The 18,820-nt window shown below is 32.4% G+C and overlaps 1 protein-coding gene across 1 annotated transcript in view; it reads left to right on the forward strand.

Annotated features, from left to right (window-relative positions):
- Positions 1 to 15,879, forward strand: part of LOC128171915 (transient receptor potential cation channel subfamily M member 2-like) — a 49,329-nt gene extending 33,450 nt beyond the window's left edge. Inside the window, exons 6-14 of the mRNA XM_052837687.1 lie at positions 4,279 to 4,422; positions 4,536 to 4,635; positions 5,502 to 5,733; positions 6,249 to 6,311; positions 6,408 to 6,560; positions 6,778 to 7,044; positions 7,147 to 7,339; positions 15,157 to 15,316; positions 15,426 to 15,879. Coding sequence (XP_052693647.1) covers positions 4,279 to 4,422; positions 4,536 to 4,635; positions 5,502 to 5,733; positions 6,249 to 6,311; positions 6,408 to 6,560; positions 6,778 to 7,044; positions 7,147 to 7,339; positions 15,157 to 15,316; positions 15,426 to 15,609 — 1,496 coding nt within the window. The 3' untranslated portion in view covers positions 15,610 to 15,879. The remainder of the gene's footprint in view (positions 1 to 4,278; positions 4,423 to 4,535; positions 4,636 to 5,501; positions 5,734 to 6,248; positions 6,312 to 6,407; positions 6,561 to 6,777; positions 7,045 to 7,146; positions 7,340 to 15,156; positions 15,317 to 15,425) is intronic.
- Positions 15,880 to 18,820: the final 2,941 nt, after the last annotated feature.

The following is an 18,820-nucleotide window of genomic DNA, read 5'->3' on the forward strand; positions in this document are numbered from 1 at the left end:
TGTGTAATGCCGCTTGCACGTAAGTAAATTTCAATCTGACGTTTCCATGTCTTACAATTCTCAGAGACGTTGCCTGTATTAAGATGTAATTCAGGTGGAAGACGTAAGTTGGTGTTCATATGAACTATTTGAGGAGTTAGTTTCTCTTTACCCATATTTGAGGAAATTCGAACTAGAAGATATGTGGAGGTTTACTTGAGTACTCACTTTATCAGTAGCGTTTCTAGACTCACTTGGCAAATGAGTCCATAAGACTAGTTTTAAGGTCCGTTGCCGACAGACATATAATTCCTATTCCTTGATGGAGGGGAGGGGGGCATAGTGATTTATTCTATTATGTACGCAAATGACAAATGAAAATTATTGGTTTATTTTTAATATCTACAATGTACACTAAGTAAGTTACATTCATTGTTTTGATTACTTTTGGATAAGTTTGGATAAGTTTATTCAATTTTTTTTTGGCTAAAATGTAGAACATCGGTTTATATAAGCCATGTGTGATCATTAGAATTTTTCTCGCTTCATTCTGAATATAATCTTGAAAAAATCGTAATGTTGAATAAACTGTATTTATTTTACCCACGGGGGTAGGGTGGGGCCACAATGGGGGTCAAATTTTAACAAAGGAATATATATATATATATATATATATATATATATATATATATATATATATATATATATATATATATGGTAAATCTTTAAAAATCTTCTTCTGAGAAACTAATCAGCCAGGAAACTGAAACTTGTGTTGAAGCATTCTAAGGTAGTGTAGATTCAAAGGTGTGAAAATCATGACCCCCGGGAGTAGGATGGGACCACAATGGGGGGTCGAAGTTTTACATAGGAATATGTAGAGTAAATCTTTAAAAATCTTTCTATCGAGAACTAATCAGCCACAAAAGCTGAACCTTGTGTGAAAGCAATCTTAGGTAGTGTAGATTCAAAGTTGTAAAAATAATGAACTCCGGGCGTAGGGTGAGCCGCAATGGGGGAGGGGGGGAGGGGGGTCGAAGTTCTACATCGGAATATGAAGAGTAAATCTTTGAAACTCTTTCTCTCGAGAAATTATTAGCCAGGAAAGCTGAAACTTGTGTGGAAGCATCCTCAGGTAGTGTAGATTCAAAGTTGAGAAAATCATGACCCCCGATGTTAGGGTGGGCCACAATGGGGGGGGGGGGGGGGTCGAAACATCGGAATCTATAGAATAAATCTTTCAAAATCTTAAAAACTAATCAGCTAGGAAAGTTGAAACTTGTTTGAAAGCATCCACAGGTAGTGTAGATTCAAACTTGTGGAAATCATGATCCCCGGGGGAAGGGTGGGGCCACAGTGGGGGTCAAATTTTAACAAAGGAATATATAGAGAAAATCTTTAAAAATCTTCTGATGAGAAGCGAATCGGCTAGGAAAGCTGAAACATGTGTGTAAGTGTCGTCAGGCTCTGGAGATTCAAACTTGTGAAAATCATGATCCCCGGGGGTAGGGTGGGGCCACAATGGGGGGCAAAGTTAAACATAGGAATATGTAGAGTAAATCTTAGAAATCTTCTTATGATAAACTAATCAGCCAGGAAAGCTGAAACTTGTGTAAAAGCATTATCAGGTAGTGTATATACAAAGTTGTGAAAATCATGACCCCTGGGGGTAGGGTGGGGCCACAATGGGGGGGGGGGGGGTCGACGTTTTACATAGGAATATGTAGAGTTAATCTTTAAAAATCTTTCTCTCGAGAACTAGTCAGCCAGGAAAGCTGAAACTTGTGTGGAAACATTTCAGGTAGTTTTCATGCGGGTATTTCTCAGTCGAGACTGGTTGTGAAAACTAGCATTATCAATTGCTTCAGTTTTTGCGTCGTTTAGTTTGAGATTGCTCACAGTCATCTAAGCATCTAAGATCAAATACTTAATATGCAGTTTTACATGGTGTTGACTTGAAAGTTAATGCATGATTGTGTCTTTTACACTCAATCAGTTGTAAAGTTGTGTCATCGGCAGATCCATGGCGGTCAATGGCATACCTGTTGATATCTTTTCTTAGTCACTGTGAGAAAAGGTGCACCAGGAAGAGAAGAGGGCTAAGAACAGATCCTTTGAGCACTCCCGTGGACAGTGGCATATCTGAGGGTGCACTTTTCTTGGTTTTTACTGCCTGAGTTCGGCGATTAAGATATAACCGCATCCATGAGATTCCTGCTTTTGTCAGTCCATCCTCTTTTTGCAGTCTCTCTAACAAGAGAGAATGATATATGGTGTCGAATGCGACACTAAGGTCGAAAAGGACAAGGAGTATGGCGTCATCTTCATCTAGAACTTCTTCTGCATTAATTTGCAGGGTGGCTGTCTCAGTGCTGGTACCTGACGTGTATGCCGACTTCAGGTTATTATACAGACCATTCTTGGTGAGATGATTATTGAGTTGTTGTGCTACAACACGCTCAATGACTTTGCTGATAAAAGAGCTATAGTTACTGTCACTGAGGAAAAAAAAAGGCAAGGTTCTTTCTTCAGAATGTTTAATATGTACAGAATGACTCTGTAAAAGAATATCAACGCATATATATATATATATGATTTAAAATGAAACTAGTTGAGTTTATTTCGGTGTTGTGATTTTTTTCATATAATACTACGTGTGTGGATTTATACTATTTATTTTAATATATATATATATATATATATATATATATATATATATATATATATATATATATATATATATATTTAAAAAAAAATTAATCTGATAAATCTAGGTACATGTAAATGAAAAATAAGCATAACTAGATCAAAGCTCGTTGCTAGGCAACGAGTAGGTCTTCCGTTAATGTCCAAAGAAAAGCTAGAAGTTCCTGTTAGAAGTAGAGGTCTTAAACCATTAAACATAAGTAACTAAGACAAAAAGAAGAAAAAATCGAATCATTCTTGGTACGAGTTCACAAGACCCGAATGATTCTAATTACGACTTAACAAACCTGATCGATTTCAAGAACAACTTAGCAAATACAAATCCCAATGTGTAAAAGTACAATTTAACAATCATCGAATAATTTTAGGTGCGAGTTAATTTAACTCTGAACATAAAACTATTTTCTTGACCAAGAATGTGGAATCAACATTTCCGGAAAAATCAATTTTTATACCCTTAATCTCTGTAATGTATCGTCCGATTTTAAAATTTGATTACCCGATCACCGTGAATTTGAAATCTGTCAAATGGTTTTGAAGTGTTTGAGACTACTAGACGCATAGAGCACTCGGACTAATGACCGACACAAAGTTTGACTATCGCTGTCTTCCGTGCGGTATATATTTTTGGGAAATACTTCTTATAAATACCTACAAAAGGCGTGACCTAAATCCAATCCGTCTCCGAAGCGAAGAAAATCGACTCCCCCATGCGTTAGAATCGACTCCCCCTACTTTTTGTCGACTCCCCTCGCTAGCAGTTGTTTTTGGTGATCATGTCGAGTCACATTCAAGCGCCCAAAATGTTCTTCAAATTGTCTGTTTAATTCCTATTAAAAAATAACTTACTTAAAAACCAAAAAATGTTCCCTCCTGCAATCTCTCTCTCTCTCTCTCTCTCTCTCTCTCTCTCTCTCTCTCTCTCTCTCATGAATGTAAATTTTGTAGTACATTAAATTATAGTATGGATATTGTACATGTGTAAAATACATGTATAGTGTATTTTAAACATGTACAATATCTATCTATCTATCTATCTATCTATCTATCAATCTATATTCTCTTTGAATATAACAATAATTGTCATGCATATAAACAGAACAAAAGAAAATATAATCTTGGTATAAAAAAAGACAAACTACAGTAAAACACGCTTATAACGAAGTCCCAGGGATGGGCAATTGTACTTCGTTATAAGCGTAATTCGTTGTATCCGTCAAGTTTACAACATAAAATAAAGTCACGGGGATTTCTAAGATTTGTCTACGAACTTTTGCACAGAAGCAAAAATGCTTTTTTTGATATATAAAGGTAGGCTGTCGTTGCCATATAAACGTAACTTAGTATCAATATTGACTAAATCTAGATCATAAATAATTGATCAAACATGTTGTTTCTTTCTCTTGCGTGGTTTTTACAAGAAAAAAACATGTGGCCGGAATACGGCGCTATAATGATCAAACATCTAACGTTTATAACGTCGTTTCTCTGCTTTGTAAAAAAACGATATAAGGACCATTTTCTCATGTTGTAAAAAACACAAACTCCTCTTGTCTAGATAAAAGTGTGGTGAGAGAAAATATTTAATTTTAGAATACAAAAATAAATCCTTGGACAGCAACAAAGATGAAGATGAAGATAAATATGTAGAAGTGTCCGATATATTACTATGGGCAATTTTTGCAAATCGAAGAGTTCTAGCGGAAATATGTTGGCTAAAAGGAGAAAACCATTTACGTAAGATTCAATTCTATTGATTGATAGAACTGTTATATTATAATTGGTTACTTCTTTATATTTGCTTTTTGTTGTGTAAATTAAAATGATCAGTTGAACTTGTGTCGTTGTAGTAACTGGACTAGTCAGCTCGGCAGTCCTTCGTAAACTTTCAAAAAAGGTCAACAATGTCAAGGAACAAAAGTTATCAATTGATTTGGAGGAACACTCAATGTAAGGCATTATGTTGTAATTTGAAATATAATAACAAATTCAAAATCAATATCAAATTTGATTGTGATTTGTTCTAAACAAGTCACCAATCATATATTTTTCCTCAAATGAGGCTGAAAGCATAGTGCTGCATAGGTTATGTTAATGTTATTTCTACTCTATAAATCAATTTCAAGTAAACAGTACAGCGCCGCCATCCAAGAAGTTGACGATAGTTGGTAACATAATATAATGCAGGACACATAATATCAATCATATTTTGTCTTATCGTATTTTGCACTACATAGTAAATTAGATATAAGGAAGCTAGCTTACAATACCTTTTAAACGTCAACATTTTATATCTATAAAAACAAGTATTTTAAAGAAAGAAAGAAAATAGTGATTTATTCCTAATGAGAAATAAACATGTAAATAAAATCAGACGTTATTTCTTTATGTTTTAATGACAACATTTGCATTTTTTGCCGTTTCAAAATGTTTTACTTCTCAAAATGGATGTTGGATTTTATGATAAAATGTAACGTAAGGTAAATACTTATTAAATGCATTCATAACTTCTGAAGAAGTATATCTTAATATTTTGTAGATAAAACATATTTCATAATAATTTTGTAAAAATAAGTTAGTGTTGATCTATTTTATCCAGGTTGCATTTAATTTGACCGTTTTGCGCTAAAATTACAGTTCTTGCCATACAGTTGATGCAAAGATTTATGTCATAGTAGAATAATCATATCAGATATTGTTATAAATTTTGTACAATGATCAGATTGAGTAAAGGGATAATGGAAAAATAATTGCATAAAGCCGCACATTTTAAGTCAATGCATGATTTTTTTTTATTCATAATTATTTGTTCGTAGACTGTTTGAGCAAAGATGTATTGGAATAATGGACAGCATGTACGAAGAAGATTCAGAACACGCGATAGATTTGATGGATGACGAGGCAGAAGTTTGGGGAATTTCATCGAGTCCCCTGACCTTTGCCTACGAAAATTTTATGTATGACATTGTGGCTCACACATGTTCTCAGAAACTGATAAATAAAGAATGGTACAACAATCTAACACCTGACTTGAAACCATTTTTGAAGGTAATTGTCAGTTGTCATTTATATGCATATATCATGTTCTTTAACCAATTAAATTTAGCTTAAGCTAATACATCTTTCGGAAACATCTTGAATCATTTGGAACTAAATTATTTGTATGCATAGAAATTTGGAAAATAAAATTAGAATTACTCGATTAAAGATACTTTACATCGAATTAAAAAAAATCCTCAAGATATGTTTAAACCAAAATACACATAAAAGCAATTTATGCAAGCTATCTTTTAACGTCTTAATTTAAAATGAACTTTCATAAACGCGTAAAAAGGTATAAAAACAAGTTAGGTTTTAAATTTGATATGTGTTCCATTGCAAACAATAAATTAAAGGATTGAAATTAAACATTGGCTTTTAAATTCTTTTAATTGTATGAAGAGAAAAACCTTTAAGAGGTGGTTTGCTTTGTACTATAGATTTTTATAAAGATATTTGCAAGTTTAACAGTTTTGTGTTTTCCTTTTTTTTCTGTACGTTATATTATTTTTTGTTTACTTTAGTCCGCCTTCAAAAAGCCAATAAAATTCTTTACGGCTCCACTTACAAAATACGTGCTTAATTACGTAAGTACAACTCGGTCAATGCTGCATGGTTTGAAATTAGACCATGCGTGTGAAATCTTTATTGCACTTATCATTTTTATATTTTCAATGTTTTAGATGATGTTTTTTTCAATGCTGGTTATGTACAGTGCATTTGTGCTAACAAGCATCAGCACGAAATACTACGTTTTGAATATAGGACGATTGTTTGAGTACTACGTGTATTTCTGGAGTGCAGGAGACTTCATCGAGGAACTCATCAGCTGTTTTGTATTGAGTTGTCTTTCATTTCATTTTTAATCTTATCAATGAGAATATTATACTTCATAACAAAGCAAAATTTGATTATTGTCATTTATTTTGGGAGATTGTCCGTTACCGTAAAGCTGCTTGTCAGTTGTGGAAACAAAAAAAAATGTACCAAAAATGATCAATGTTATTGTTGTTTTTAAAAATGGAATATAATGTACATTCATTTTTTAAAAAGGGTTGTTTGGAGGTTAGAGGTCGATCGCACAGAAATTACTACTCCCGTATGAAGAGATACTTGTACGACTTTTGGAATGTGGTGGACCTTCTGTCTTATGCTTTGCTTATAACAGCTCTATGCGTGCGTCACTTTCATCCATCTGAAAACTTTACAGTTGCAAGACGCATGTTTTCTCTGTCTTTGCTGGTGATGTATCTGAGATTTTTGGAAGTTTTTCTTATTCACAGAAATTTGGGACCCACTCTTATTATGATTAAGGAAATGGTAATATTATTTTGTGTTTATAGTTTTGTGAATCATTAGGGGGAATGGTATAGACATGCAAAATTATAAACTTTAATATTTCGTATTGTGTACTTTTTTTAGTTGAAAGACCTGCTCAGATTCCTGTTTTTGGCTGTATTTGTGGTATTGGGAGTTGGAATATATTACCATGCTAATCTCTGGCCAGACCACCAAACAATGTTTAACGGTGATTGGACCAACTGGAGAATCTGGACCATCATATACTACCCGTACTGGCAGCTCTACGGGGAATTAAATCTTGAGTCTCTTGACGGTAAAAATATTTCTTTTTACTAACCATGTGTTCCCAATCTTTAATCAAAACTATCAAAATGTATAATGTGATCCAAAATATCTTATGCTGTTTTGAATGTCCATAACACCTTAAAAAAATAATTTGATCATTTAGTAACATTAGATAAAATATCCCCATCCCCAATTTACACCAGAATGATGAGTAACGCAGCCGTAAGTCACCATTTGGATTGACAATTTCAATTTGATTTCAAACCATGCAACCACTCCTGGTGTGTTTCGGGTACACTTTTTATGGTTTTTTTTATTTTTTGATCAACTATTTTTTTTATGTTATCTTAAATATTATTGAATACGCTTTTTGTAAACAGATTCAGATTTTTCAGATATTCAGTAAGACAGCGTAGACAAACTAGAGATCTTGATTTTCTTTGTTGTCCATAGTTGTTCTTAATTCTTTCGTTAAACAAAACCCCGTATGATAAGCTCTTATTTTCTTCGATCTTAACCCCCTTCCCCGCATTGACGCATTTTAACGCACATACCGTTTCCTATACGTCACGCAAAATCACGCATATACCCTTTCTCTGCAATCACGCACTTTAACGCACTTTAAATATTGTACTAATAATAACATAAATATTCAATTCCGTAACGTTTTATTTCTTGTTGACTTATCTAAAACGTAAAAGAAGTTTTTATTGAATGAAATATTACGCAATAAACAGTTTCCAACGTTAGTTTTGAGCATTGATGACGTAGATCTGTAAGGTTTTTGAATCTAGGCAGAATTTGTTCAAAGGCACCTGTTATGGCGAATTCAGATATTTTTCGGAGTCTCTGTGACTCTGACACAAACTTATATGAAGAAGAGATCGACAATGAGAGTCCACTTGATTACCACTCGGAAACTTCCGACGACGGAAATGATGAAAACAATTACATCCCACCTACCTGGAAAGCAGATTTTAGAGAAATTGACGTACCGCCATTTTTATGCACAACTGGACCAAAACATGATCTCGGGTTAGACGCAAAAGAAATATACTTTTATAATCTTAAATACGATCCCGAATGCTTGAGGTTATTGACGACGGAAACAAATACGCCGCTTAACAGCAAAGACAAAATGGTAAGAAATAAACAACTTAATTATAAGAAGATAACACCTTTCATTCATACGCTCAATTATGTTTTTATATATTTCTGTTTTTAATCAACCCCCTGCTCTCTCTCTCTCTCTCTCTCTCTCTCTCTCTCTCTCTCTCTCTCTCTCTCTCTCTCTCTTGGAGATAACAGAATAGAAGATATGATTGAATTAATCTATGAATTAAATTAAAACTTAAAACTAATAGTATCGAGACATTCTGAGCATAATATGTAGTCAAAACAATGGAAGGTTCATGAATTATATCAATATTACAGAAATTGAAGTCTTAAGATTCTTGTACATTCTCTTATTAGCGTTTTGGCGGAACCGTCTACGTGTTTGCAATTTGACGATCTATCTAGTAAAATACAGTACCCCCTTTTCACGATATTTTATAATCAATATATTTTCACTTATCATATGTGTTCCTATTTGTTATAATAATTACTGACTGTATCAACACAAATGCGTAGTCATAATTCTAAAATTAATATGTTAAACAATAAAAACGAACAAAAATTTTCAAATTCTGAAAAATTCATTCTGCTGGGGGGAGTGACAAAAAGCCCAAAGATTATGCCCCCTCCCCCGTTTCTCTCGCTGCGACTACCCCAAATTGTAAAAAAAAAGATTTCTTTACCACCTTAATAATTATTGCTGAAATATTTCTGACATGCAACAAAAAAAACCCAACCCAAAACCCTTTGAATTATTTACAAAACCCATTTCATTCTATCTTTTATTTAACGAGGCCGAGTACAGAACGAGTACGCACGCTTTCGCGCAGCGTTTCATTTGTATTGTGACGTCATCGTTTTGCTTTGTTGACGCCATGACGTGATAGTTTCAACTGCAGATATTCAGCGAAATTTGTTGAAAATAGCTCGTTTGATGCGTAAAATTGATATTATATTGTGGAATAAACATAAACGTCTCGAAGTTTAAGCTATATTTAGGCTCGGGTCGAAAACATGAAAAGGGTTTAGCAAGCCTAGCCCTCTGTCACCTTTTCTTCACCCGCCTAAATATAGCTTAATTCATTTATTTCAAGACACTAACCATGTATTTTATATTAATGACCCTTATAATGTGATGTTATACATTTTTTTTATTACTTAAATGTGTCTGAATGTTTAAATAATACTATAAAGATCACCATTTCCGTCTTTGTCAAATAAAAAATAGCCATTATCTGGCAAACTGGGAAATTGGGCATACAAAAACAACTTTGATAAGACCATTGGAACAAAACAAGAGGTAAAAGGGTTTTTTAATTTGAATTTTTGATGCCTTTAAGCAATAACATTAATATGTAGAACATAAAAAGAAATCCCGAGGGCAGAAGTTTACAAAAAATGTAAAAAATGTTCAAACTTGATACATTTCAAGCAAAATCCCATAGGGTCCTGTTAAAATTTAACAAACTTTGAGATAACCCCTTGAACAAACAGTGTGGAAAATGTTTTATTGTTTTATCTTAAAATAATAATTATATCAGTAGAAATTTTATGTAAAAACAAATTTCATTTAAAATCTAGGGCAGAACAAATTAGACCCGGCCTCGTTAATTTCTCTCTTCTTTTTTTTATAGATATTAAGTCGAGGGAGGTTAATTTACATGTACCCTCTCCCCCTCTCATTCACTGATATTACATTAAGGTGGAATAACACATTATCACAAAATGGTTGACCTCTGATCAGAACGACATTTCTTTTTATTAAAAGAGTTTTCTCGACAGATGAATGTGACTAACTCTATAGCCGAGTAGGTAAAGTGTCGGGCTTGTGATCTGCACATCTCGAGTTCGAACCCCGCAGGGGCTTTTGCTGTTTTTTACTGAATTGATTTTTTAGATATTCATTGTTATCCCAAAACTGCAAAAATTTCGCTCATTTTACATATCTACAGTTCATTTATAATTATGCAATTCATAATCAAATAGTTTACTATTAATATGATTGTTTCTTTTCTAGGTTTGTCATTCCACCTTAAATTAATCTTGAAAAATAATATTGTTTTAAATCATTATTATATGACTCGAGTTTCAATTTCCATTTCTAATGACGTGCATAGAGAGTGTCAATATATGTATATTTATATTTAAATTATAGGTCATGATCCAAAATGGTACGATCGTACAATTGAAGAGATAAAAACCTATAGTTGACTTCTGATTTTGATGGGAATGAACACATTACCCGACTATAAGCTTTAGTGGAGTACAAACAAGTTAATGGCAAACGCCGGTTTTCAGCATGTCATGCCAGTAAAATGCTTCGAAAAAACTCACACAGTATCTACACTGTAGCTCAGTAACTGAAAACATCGACCATTTGTGCAAGATCCGCGAATTGATTGTGCATTTTCTCGTCAATATAGCCATTATTAATGCCTTCATCATTTTCAAAGAGAGTGGCCAATCAAGGAAAAAACGATACAGTCAGCTAGATTTCCGATTGGCATTAGCAGAGGAGCTGATAGGAAAATGTTCTGGTAGACAGGGACCAAAACCAACTCACAAACTTCAGAGTTTGACAAACTATATATTTGCCAGGTCAGGTAGAAGCAGGTCATACTGCAAGCGGTGCTTTGTATCAACCCCAAGAACACGGAAAGACACTTGTTATGGGTGTGCCGTCTGTAATGTTCATCTATGCAGCAATGCTTGTTACAATGAATATCATAGAATTCACCAACATCAAGAAGAATTGTCGTTATCTCATGTGAATTTAGTTCATTCATTTTTATTTATTTATTAATACTCACGATGCGTTTTTTTTTTTTAGATAAGCAGGAAATTAGATCGCAGTGTAAATAACTGCTGCAACCACGAAAACAAAAAATGATTCCACCAGAATAATTGCTTTAAAACCCATAGTTAATGTTTCATTTCGAAAATGCGATATGAAGTGTGATTATGTAACCTAAAGTTGCCTTATTGAGATGTTTTCGTCTGTATCAATTAGTCGTATCACCTTTGTGGTTAAATAACATTCTTATGAACACATAATTATAATACAAGCAATACTGTAATAAAAATGAAATTGCATATTTATATAGCAAAATGTTGAGCGTATCAGTATTCAACGAGTTCACAGTACATCGAAATTGGTTTTTTAGTTTGTATTCAATCGATTTCAAAATCAGCCAAAATATAATGTATACTTCTGCGTATTTAAAGGTCTGAGAGATGTAAATGTATGATAATAAATAAGGTTTTTTTCAATATTTTTTTTTTTAATTCCGCACCATTGCGATTTACCACAAAAGAAGCCATTTAGTTTTTCATAATTTAGTAAAATACATGAATATACTTTAAATTTTAAAAGAAATACAGTGGAATGGCGTTTTCAAAATTAATTTCAAATCGCTAATGTATACAAATGCTATCATTATCTTGTTCACGCCCAACCCCCTTTCAAAACTGTAAATTGATTTAAGCTACGACTTTCAATCAGTTGTTTACTTTTCAATAAAGTTACAAATACGCTGGACATGTGCTTGCGGGGAAAAGATAACGTCATCATTTATGACGTGAACAATAACTATTCATCGCGGCACAGATCAGTAAGTTGTAAAGAGTTGACTACCCTACCATAGTAATTCTAAATTGTTTTATATTTCTGCAAACTAGTTCATCATAGAATTGATTACAGGTGAACGAGTCTTTAAGTACTGTGGCTCGATCATGTATCCATTTAGTTAAGGTAGAGAACAATAATAAACCAAACACCAATTTTATGATATATTTTTGTTTCTTTTTAAAGATAATTTTCCTCTTATTATAAATGATATAAAACTTATTTAACTTCTGCAGAGATTGAAAAGATACCTTAATGTACAGTTTGTCTCATGGGCTATGAGTTCAATGAAATTTTAAAGATAATAGATCACATCGAATTACATCTAAATATGTTTCCTTATTCGAACCTAGAGTATAGTTAAGGTAAAACGTTTATGTAGTCAGTTCTATAACACACAAAGCGATGCAGACAAATTAAATACCGCTTGTTAGCGCGGTCTGATAATTTGTCTGCATCGCTTGGTGTGCTAAAGCACCGATGACATCCAAAAATAAGCCTTCAATACTTATATTTATATTCATACTACTACCTATGAAATATTTGTGCATCGTCACTTTAAAGCCATTATATACGCTTTTAGTCAGGAATATCAAACATACATGGAACAGCCATACTAACGCTTCCGCGACACATATAAAGCCAGGAACTTCGTCGAGAAAAAAAATTAATTGATTAATAGATTGTATTCAAAGATTATTATTCTCATTAGTACATACCAAATTGGTTATGTAAGTGTGAATATTTCATTTGATTTTACAATAATAGATATACGCAAAACACGTAATGACGTTTAAAATTGTTCTCATGGCGCATAAATAGGCAGAGCGTATTCAAGGAAAATGACTTTTCAATTATTATGCCCCCCCCCCCCCCCTTTCGAAGAAGGGGAGCATATTGCTTTGCTGCTGTCTGTCGGTCGGTCGGTCCACCAACCGTTTCCGTTCATTTTCTTCGCAAAGGATGCACATATTGAAATGAAATTTAATATACAGGTCTCTTATAATACTATCTAGGTGAAGTTTGATTTTGGGTGCAATCGAGCAATATTCAACAGAGTTGGGCCCCTTGGACATAGAAAAAATCCAATTATTTGCAGTGTCCGTTCATTTCCTTCGCAAAGGATGCACATATTGAAATGAAATATAGTATACAGGTTATCAAAATGATATCTAGGTCAAGTTTAATCCTAGGTGCGATCGAGCAATTTTGGACAGAGTTGTCCCTTGGACGTAGAAAAATTCCAATTATTTTCAGTTTCCGTTCATTTTCTTCGCAAATGATGCAAACATTGAACAGGAATCTGGTATACAGATTAACATAATAATATCTAGGTCAAATTCAATTGTAGGTGCGATCGAACAATTTTCGACAGAGTTATACCCCTTGGCAATGACAAATTTTAATTTTTTGCAGTTTCCGTTCATTTTCCTCGCATAGGATGCAAATATTGAAAATAAGGTTGGTTTACAGCTTTATCTTAATAATATCTAGGTCAAGTATAATGTTTGATAAGTTTAAGCATTTTTTGACAGAGTTATGTTCCTTTAACTTAGATAAAATTTAACTGAGTTTCCGTTAATTTTCTTCGCCGTTCTTTCCAAAGAAGGGGGGGGGGGGGCATAAGTGTTTTACAAACCTCTCTTTTTACCACATGCTTATCGCTTGCCGATTGCACAGCAATATTGAAAACATGCTTATCATGATTTATCCGAACGATTCGTTGGTGTGTGTATTTTGTAAGTGGCAAATGTCAAATGTAAAAAAGTTTACTGAGACATTAAATCTTTGGCTTTACAGGAGTTAATCATTTGATCAACTATGTTCATATTCCAGTGAATTTTTAAACTGAATTTGTTTTCTTACATGAATACGTTAATGTTAACTGTATTGCGCTACTTATTTAGCGAAAATTGTCAGCTGCATTGGGATAGGTGTCATAATTATTCAATCAAAGATATGTTTTATCTGCTTAACGTTACCTTGTGTACATTCTAAACCAATTGAATTTCCTAATTTTTCTCCTTTTCCTAATAAATCATTGCAAATCATCCATTTAGCCCCTCCACTTTTCTTCAACAAAAACTTTATTTATAAGCACTAGACGGCGATGTCAATAATTTAAAAGCCTCTTTTACACAGCATTGATGATTTAAAGAATGAAATAGTCAAATGAAGTTCAATGCGTATAGGACGCAAAATCTAAAATAAAAAGTCAACACATAAAGATTTTTTTAAAGTATTCGATCCATGATAGTTCCAGATTTAACAAATCATGCATAATAGATACGTGTGGGCTTAATATGTAGTATACTCGGACATTTATTTCATGTTTAGGTATCAGTATCTAAGAGTGGAATGTATCTTTATAAATGACCTTTTGTTCTGAAAAGTTGCTCCCATATGTTTTTATTCTCTAAAAATTAATTCTAAAAAAATCTGTACAGTATAAGATTTATTTTTAATAGTTTTCGTATTTCCAATGATAAAATACACCTTTCTACTAGAGCATTTATTGATGTTCTTAGTTTTTACTTTTTAAATTTTAAAAATGTGCTTGTCCCCATAGACCTTAATGCAATCTTCATTAATTAAATAGTTCTTCTTATTTTTTTTTCTACTTTAAAATAATCTCAATTAATACCAGAACATTTAATACATGATGAATATTCAAAATTAGAAAAATTAGGTCCAAATTTGGATCGGCTACCTTAAACATTTTAATGAACAAGAAATAACTATTATCAGACATTTTATAATAATTATAAGTTGTTATATCGTTGATGACAAATCAAAAAGTCCAATGCATTTCATACTTAAAGTCAAATAAATCATGATTGGCCACTTTTTCAGTTAAGATCAACAAAGTGGGAACATTGCTGTTGAAATAGAACAAACGCATATTTACTCATTTTTCTGAAAACGTGCATTTAATTAGGTTTATTTATCTAATAGACTTGAACCAACTTTTGATCACAAATGTAACAGACAAGTACTAGAATATTATTACACTTCAAATATTAATATTCTGCTCAGTTTTGTTTCAGTTATTTCTTCTGTACATAGTTTATGATTTTATTAATATGATAAATCTTGATAAACAGGAAGTGACCATTCGGACTGCACAAACGTGACCGCTGAATGGGAGGCCGATACGTCCATTGAAAGGTGTCCACGCGACGATTGGACGGTTCTCGCTGTAGCCGGCATTTACATGCTGTTCTCCAATCTCCTGTTGGTCAATCTTGTCATTGCTATGTTTAGGTTAGACGCTTGATAAATCGCATTTCTCTACAAAAAATGTGTACACGTAAAAAATGAGATTGTAATGTTATTTACACGCACTGATCAATAAATTGTTACATACTTTTAGTTACACTTTTGAGAGAGTACAGAATGACTCGGAGAAGCTGTGGAGATTTGAGAGATACACCGTCATCAACGACTACGACTGGAGGATCCCCTCTCCTATCAACCTGTTATTTCTTCCCTATCGCTTCCTATGTTGTCCAACTAAAAAATATTGCTGTGTGCAACAATGTAAAAGTAAGGTTTAGAGACATTTTATTTCATGTTTAGATTTTTATGGAAATTAGTTTTCCCTTGTTAAATTTTAAAAAGTATCCGTTTTGTATCTTTTAGGAAACAATATTAAATTAAATTATTATCAACGTATGGAATTCTTTTAAAATTGCAAATTTAACATTTTTAAGAATTAACACAATTAATTGGATTTTATTGCATACCCTGTACCAAAGTTTTTTTGTAACTTAATACAACATCCCAATTGCTTGATATATCTAAATAGATATCACACAATTTAAACCTTTCAGGCTAAACTTGATTTTGCTTTATACATTTTTGAAAAAAAATACAGAATAGTATTTGAGATAAGAGATACATAATGTCAAGATATATATATATATATATATATATATATATATATATATATATATATATATATATATATATATATATATATATATATAGTAATGCAATTAAATTCCTGATTATCTCCCCTTGAAAGAGGGCATGACTCTTCATTTTTACAAATTTGAATCACTTTAACCCATTGGTGCTCTGTTGCAAAGTTGGCTAAAACGCTAAGTGGTTCTAAATAAGCAAAACATGTAGAAAGTTTACAAATGGACTGATTGACGGACGGAGATAGACAGAAAGACATAACGGATGTCAGAAAAAGTAACTTAAGCCTTCACTTCGGGTAATCTAAAAAATGTTTAAATGTTTGGTTTTAGGACTCTGCCACAAAGAAGACGACGAGAAAAAAAAGAAGATAGAGACATTCAGAAAAAATTTTCAGAAAATAATAGCACTCAAAAATCACAACAAAATTTAATTTAGTAAAAAGGAGCTGATAAAGCATTCAAAAAACACACAAGAAAACGCAGCTTGGAATTCATTTTTATCATTTTTTTTACTTCTCAACAATGAAATAGCATTTGATGACGAGTCGGCACGTACACGAAATCATGTGATTTAATTGATTGTTTATTGACAACCTGTTTAATATATTTATCACAAACACCCAATCTAGTGATTTTAAAATTAGACCCGTGTAACGATGTTGTGATGAAGTTTAGTGAGCAACGACAATCAGTTAGTGTACAGTAATCATCAAAATTTGTTTTTGTGGGGAATTTTATTTAAAACTGTTTAACTGTGTATAAGTTTATGTTTATATATTGCTATCATATCATTTCATATCATTTTTGATACATTTTTGGTAACAATGATTAAACATTGGAAAATGTTTTGATTGCTTTACTTGACCTATTAAACAAAACAAATTTGGTCAATTTCATTTGATTAATTTTAGGAGAGAGGGTGATTTGTTTGGTTGTTTTTAAGGGGCGGGTTTTATTTGTTTGTTTGTTTGTTGTTTTTTTTTTGTGTGTGTGTTGTTTTTTTTTATGCAAAGTTGCATTTCAAAGAATTTCAAATCAACCCAAAAAAAGTCTTTGACTGTTACAGGATTAACGACCAGTACCGAAATTGACTCAAAATAAACCTCTGCACTTTAAAATCCAGCCAAAGAAGACTGGGCATATTCTTTAGCTACTATAAATTATTGTAAATGAGCTAGTATCTAACGTGTCATTAGTGCAATGTTGGTGACAATTGTAACACGGACAATGATTGCTTTTTATAAACAGCCAGTGACATAAAGAATTCAAAAAGCAGCTTTCATAATGGATGCATATTCTAATCAAATATTTGTTTTATGAGTGTTTAAATTAAATGACGGTCCAGGTCGAAAATAGTTGATTCATTTCATGAGATGTATTAAGATAATCTTTATTGTATTTATTATGTTGTTCTTTATTAATTGTATTGCAATTTTAAAAAATACACGTATTTTATTTAAAGTCCCTGGTCGCTGTTATTTTTGTAAATTACCTTTTTTTAAAAATAAAATCTGTCTCAAGATATCCTTTATTTACATTTTGTTAAAATTTTCTTTATTTAGAATACCTTTAATGTTCAAACGACGTTAATTCAAAATTCAAACAATTCTAAAATCTCTTTTTGAGCCTCCCCCTTTAGCGCATCATGTTTCATTAGTCGGCTAAATATATTCTGTTTACGGGGATTTTTCATTGCAACAGACACTGAAGGTACCCTGATGATGACATTGAAAAACTGTGCGAGGTATTCTTGGTGACTTCCAAAAAGAGAACTGGCCCGGGGCCATAAAACTTAGACGAGCTTTATTTTGATCTCAGTCTCACTTTTCCACAAGGAATATATAGTGGAAAAGTGAGACTGAGATCAAAAGTGGGCTCGTTTTAATTTTATGGCCCCGGGGCCAGATCTACACATTCACATTAAAAATCTCAATTAGAGATATGTTAATCCTCTGATTTGGCGACTGAAAAACGTTAATGTGACAATGAAGATATTTTGGATATCTTACTTTGCCTTTCAAGTTCAACTGTACTTATTTTACAAGTATGTAGAGTTTTATTAAAAGTCATCCATACATGACAGTATGATGACTTGGGACTGATTCAAGCATAATATCCAGCAAACATGCATACCATTGATTCTACTGTATAACCATTTATATTTGTAATATATATTGAGTTATAAACACTTACTGAAAATAAAAAAAAAATGCAAATAAATATCAATAGTTTTTTTTTTCCTTAGCATGTAAATTTCTGGTGCAGATTAAAAAAAAATGAATGGGTTAATAATTCGGAAAGTCCAGATTTATTTCTGTTCGTACTTTTTTACTTTATTTAGGTGTACAGCGAGACAAATAAAGACAATTGTCCTTAATATAAAAGAAGTCATTGTGAAATTTTATCATTTGTGATTAAACATGAATTTAATGATGAAAAGGAGGTACTTGCGTTATACGTATCGAGGTAGCGTTAAAATTTTGAAAAAAAAAAAAATATATTTTCAAACACATTTTAGTAAGCTTGTGATTTTCTTTGAGCCCCATTTCAATGACTTACTTCCTATTTTACTATAAACGCAAACCAAAATCGTTGTCGGTGGGAGAAAAAAAAACATCAAAAATTGCGTTTCTTCCATAATTAATAAGTCATAACGTCGCCGATCGAAAAGTGAAATAAGACAAACATTGCCATCACAAGACCTTTTTTCAATGATAACCATCTGTTTAGATTCAAAGATATTTTATAATTTTTTATGAAATCAAAGGATAGTTTACGACATGCATAAGATATTAACATTATATAAATATCCGCATAGAAAGTTGTTTAATGGTTTGGTTTT

Source organism: Crassostrea angulata, chromosome 2 (assembly GCF_025612915.1).
Source record: "Crassostrea angulata isolate pt1a10 chromosome 2, ASM2561291v2, whole genome shotgun sequence".
Classification (NCBI taxonomy): Eukaryota; Metazoa; Mollusca; class Bivalvia; order Ostreida; family Ostreidae; genus Magallana; species Magallana angulata.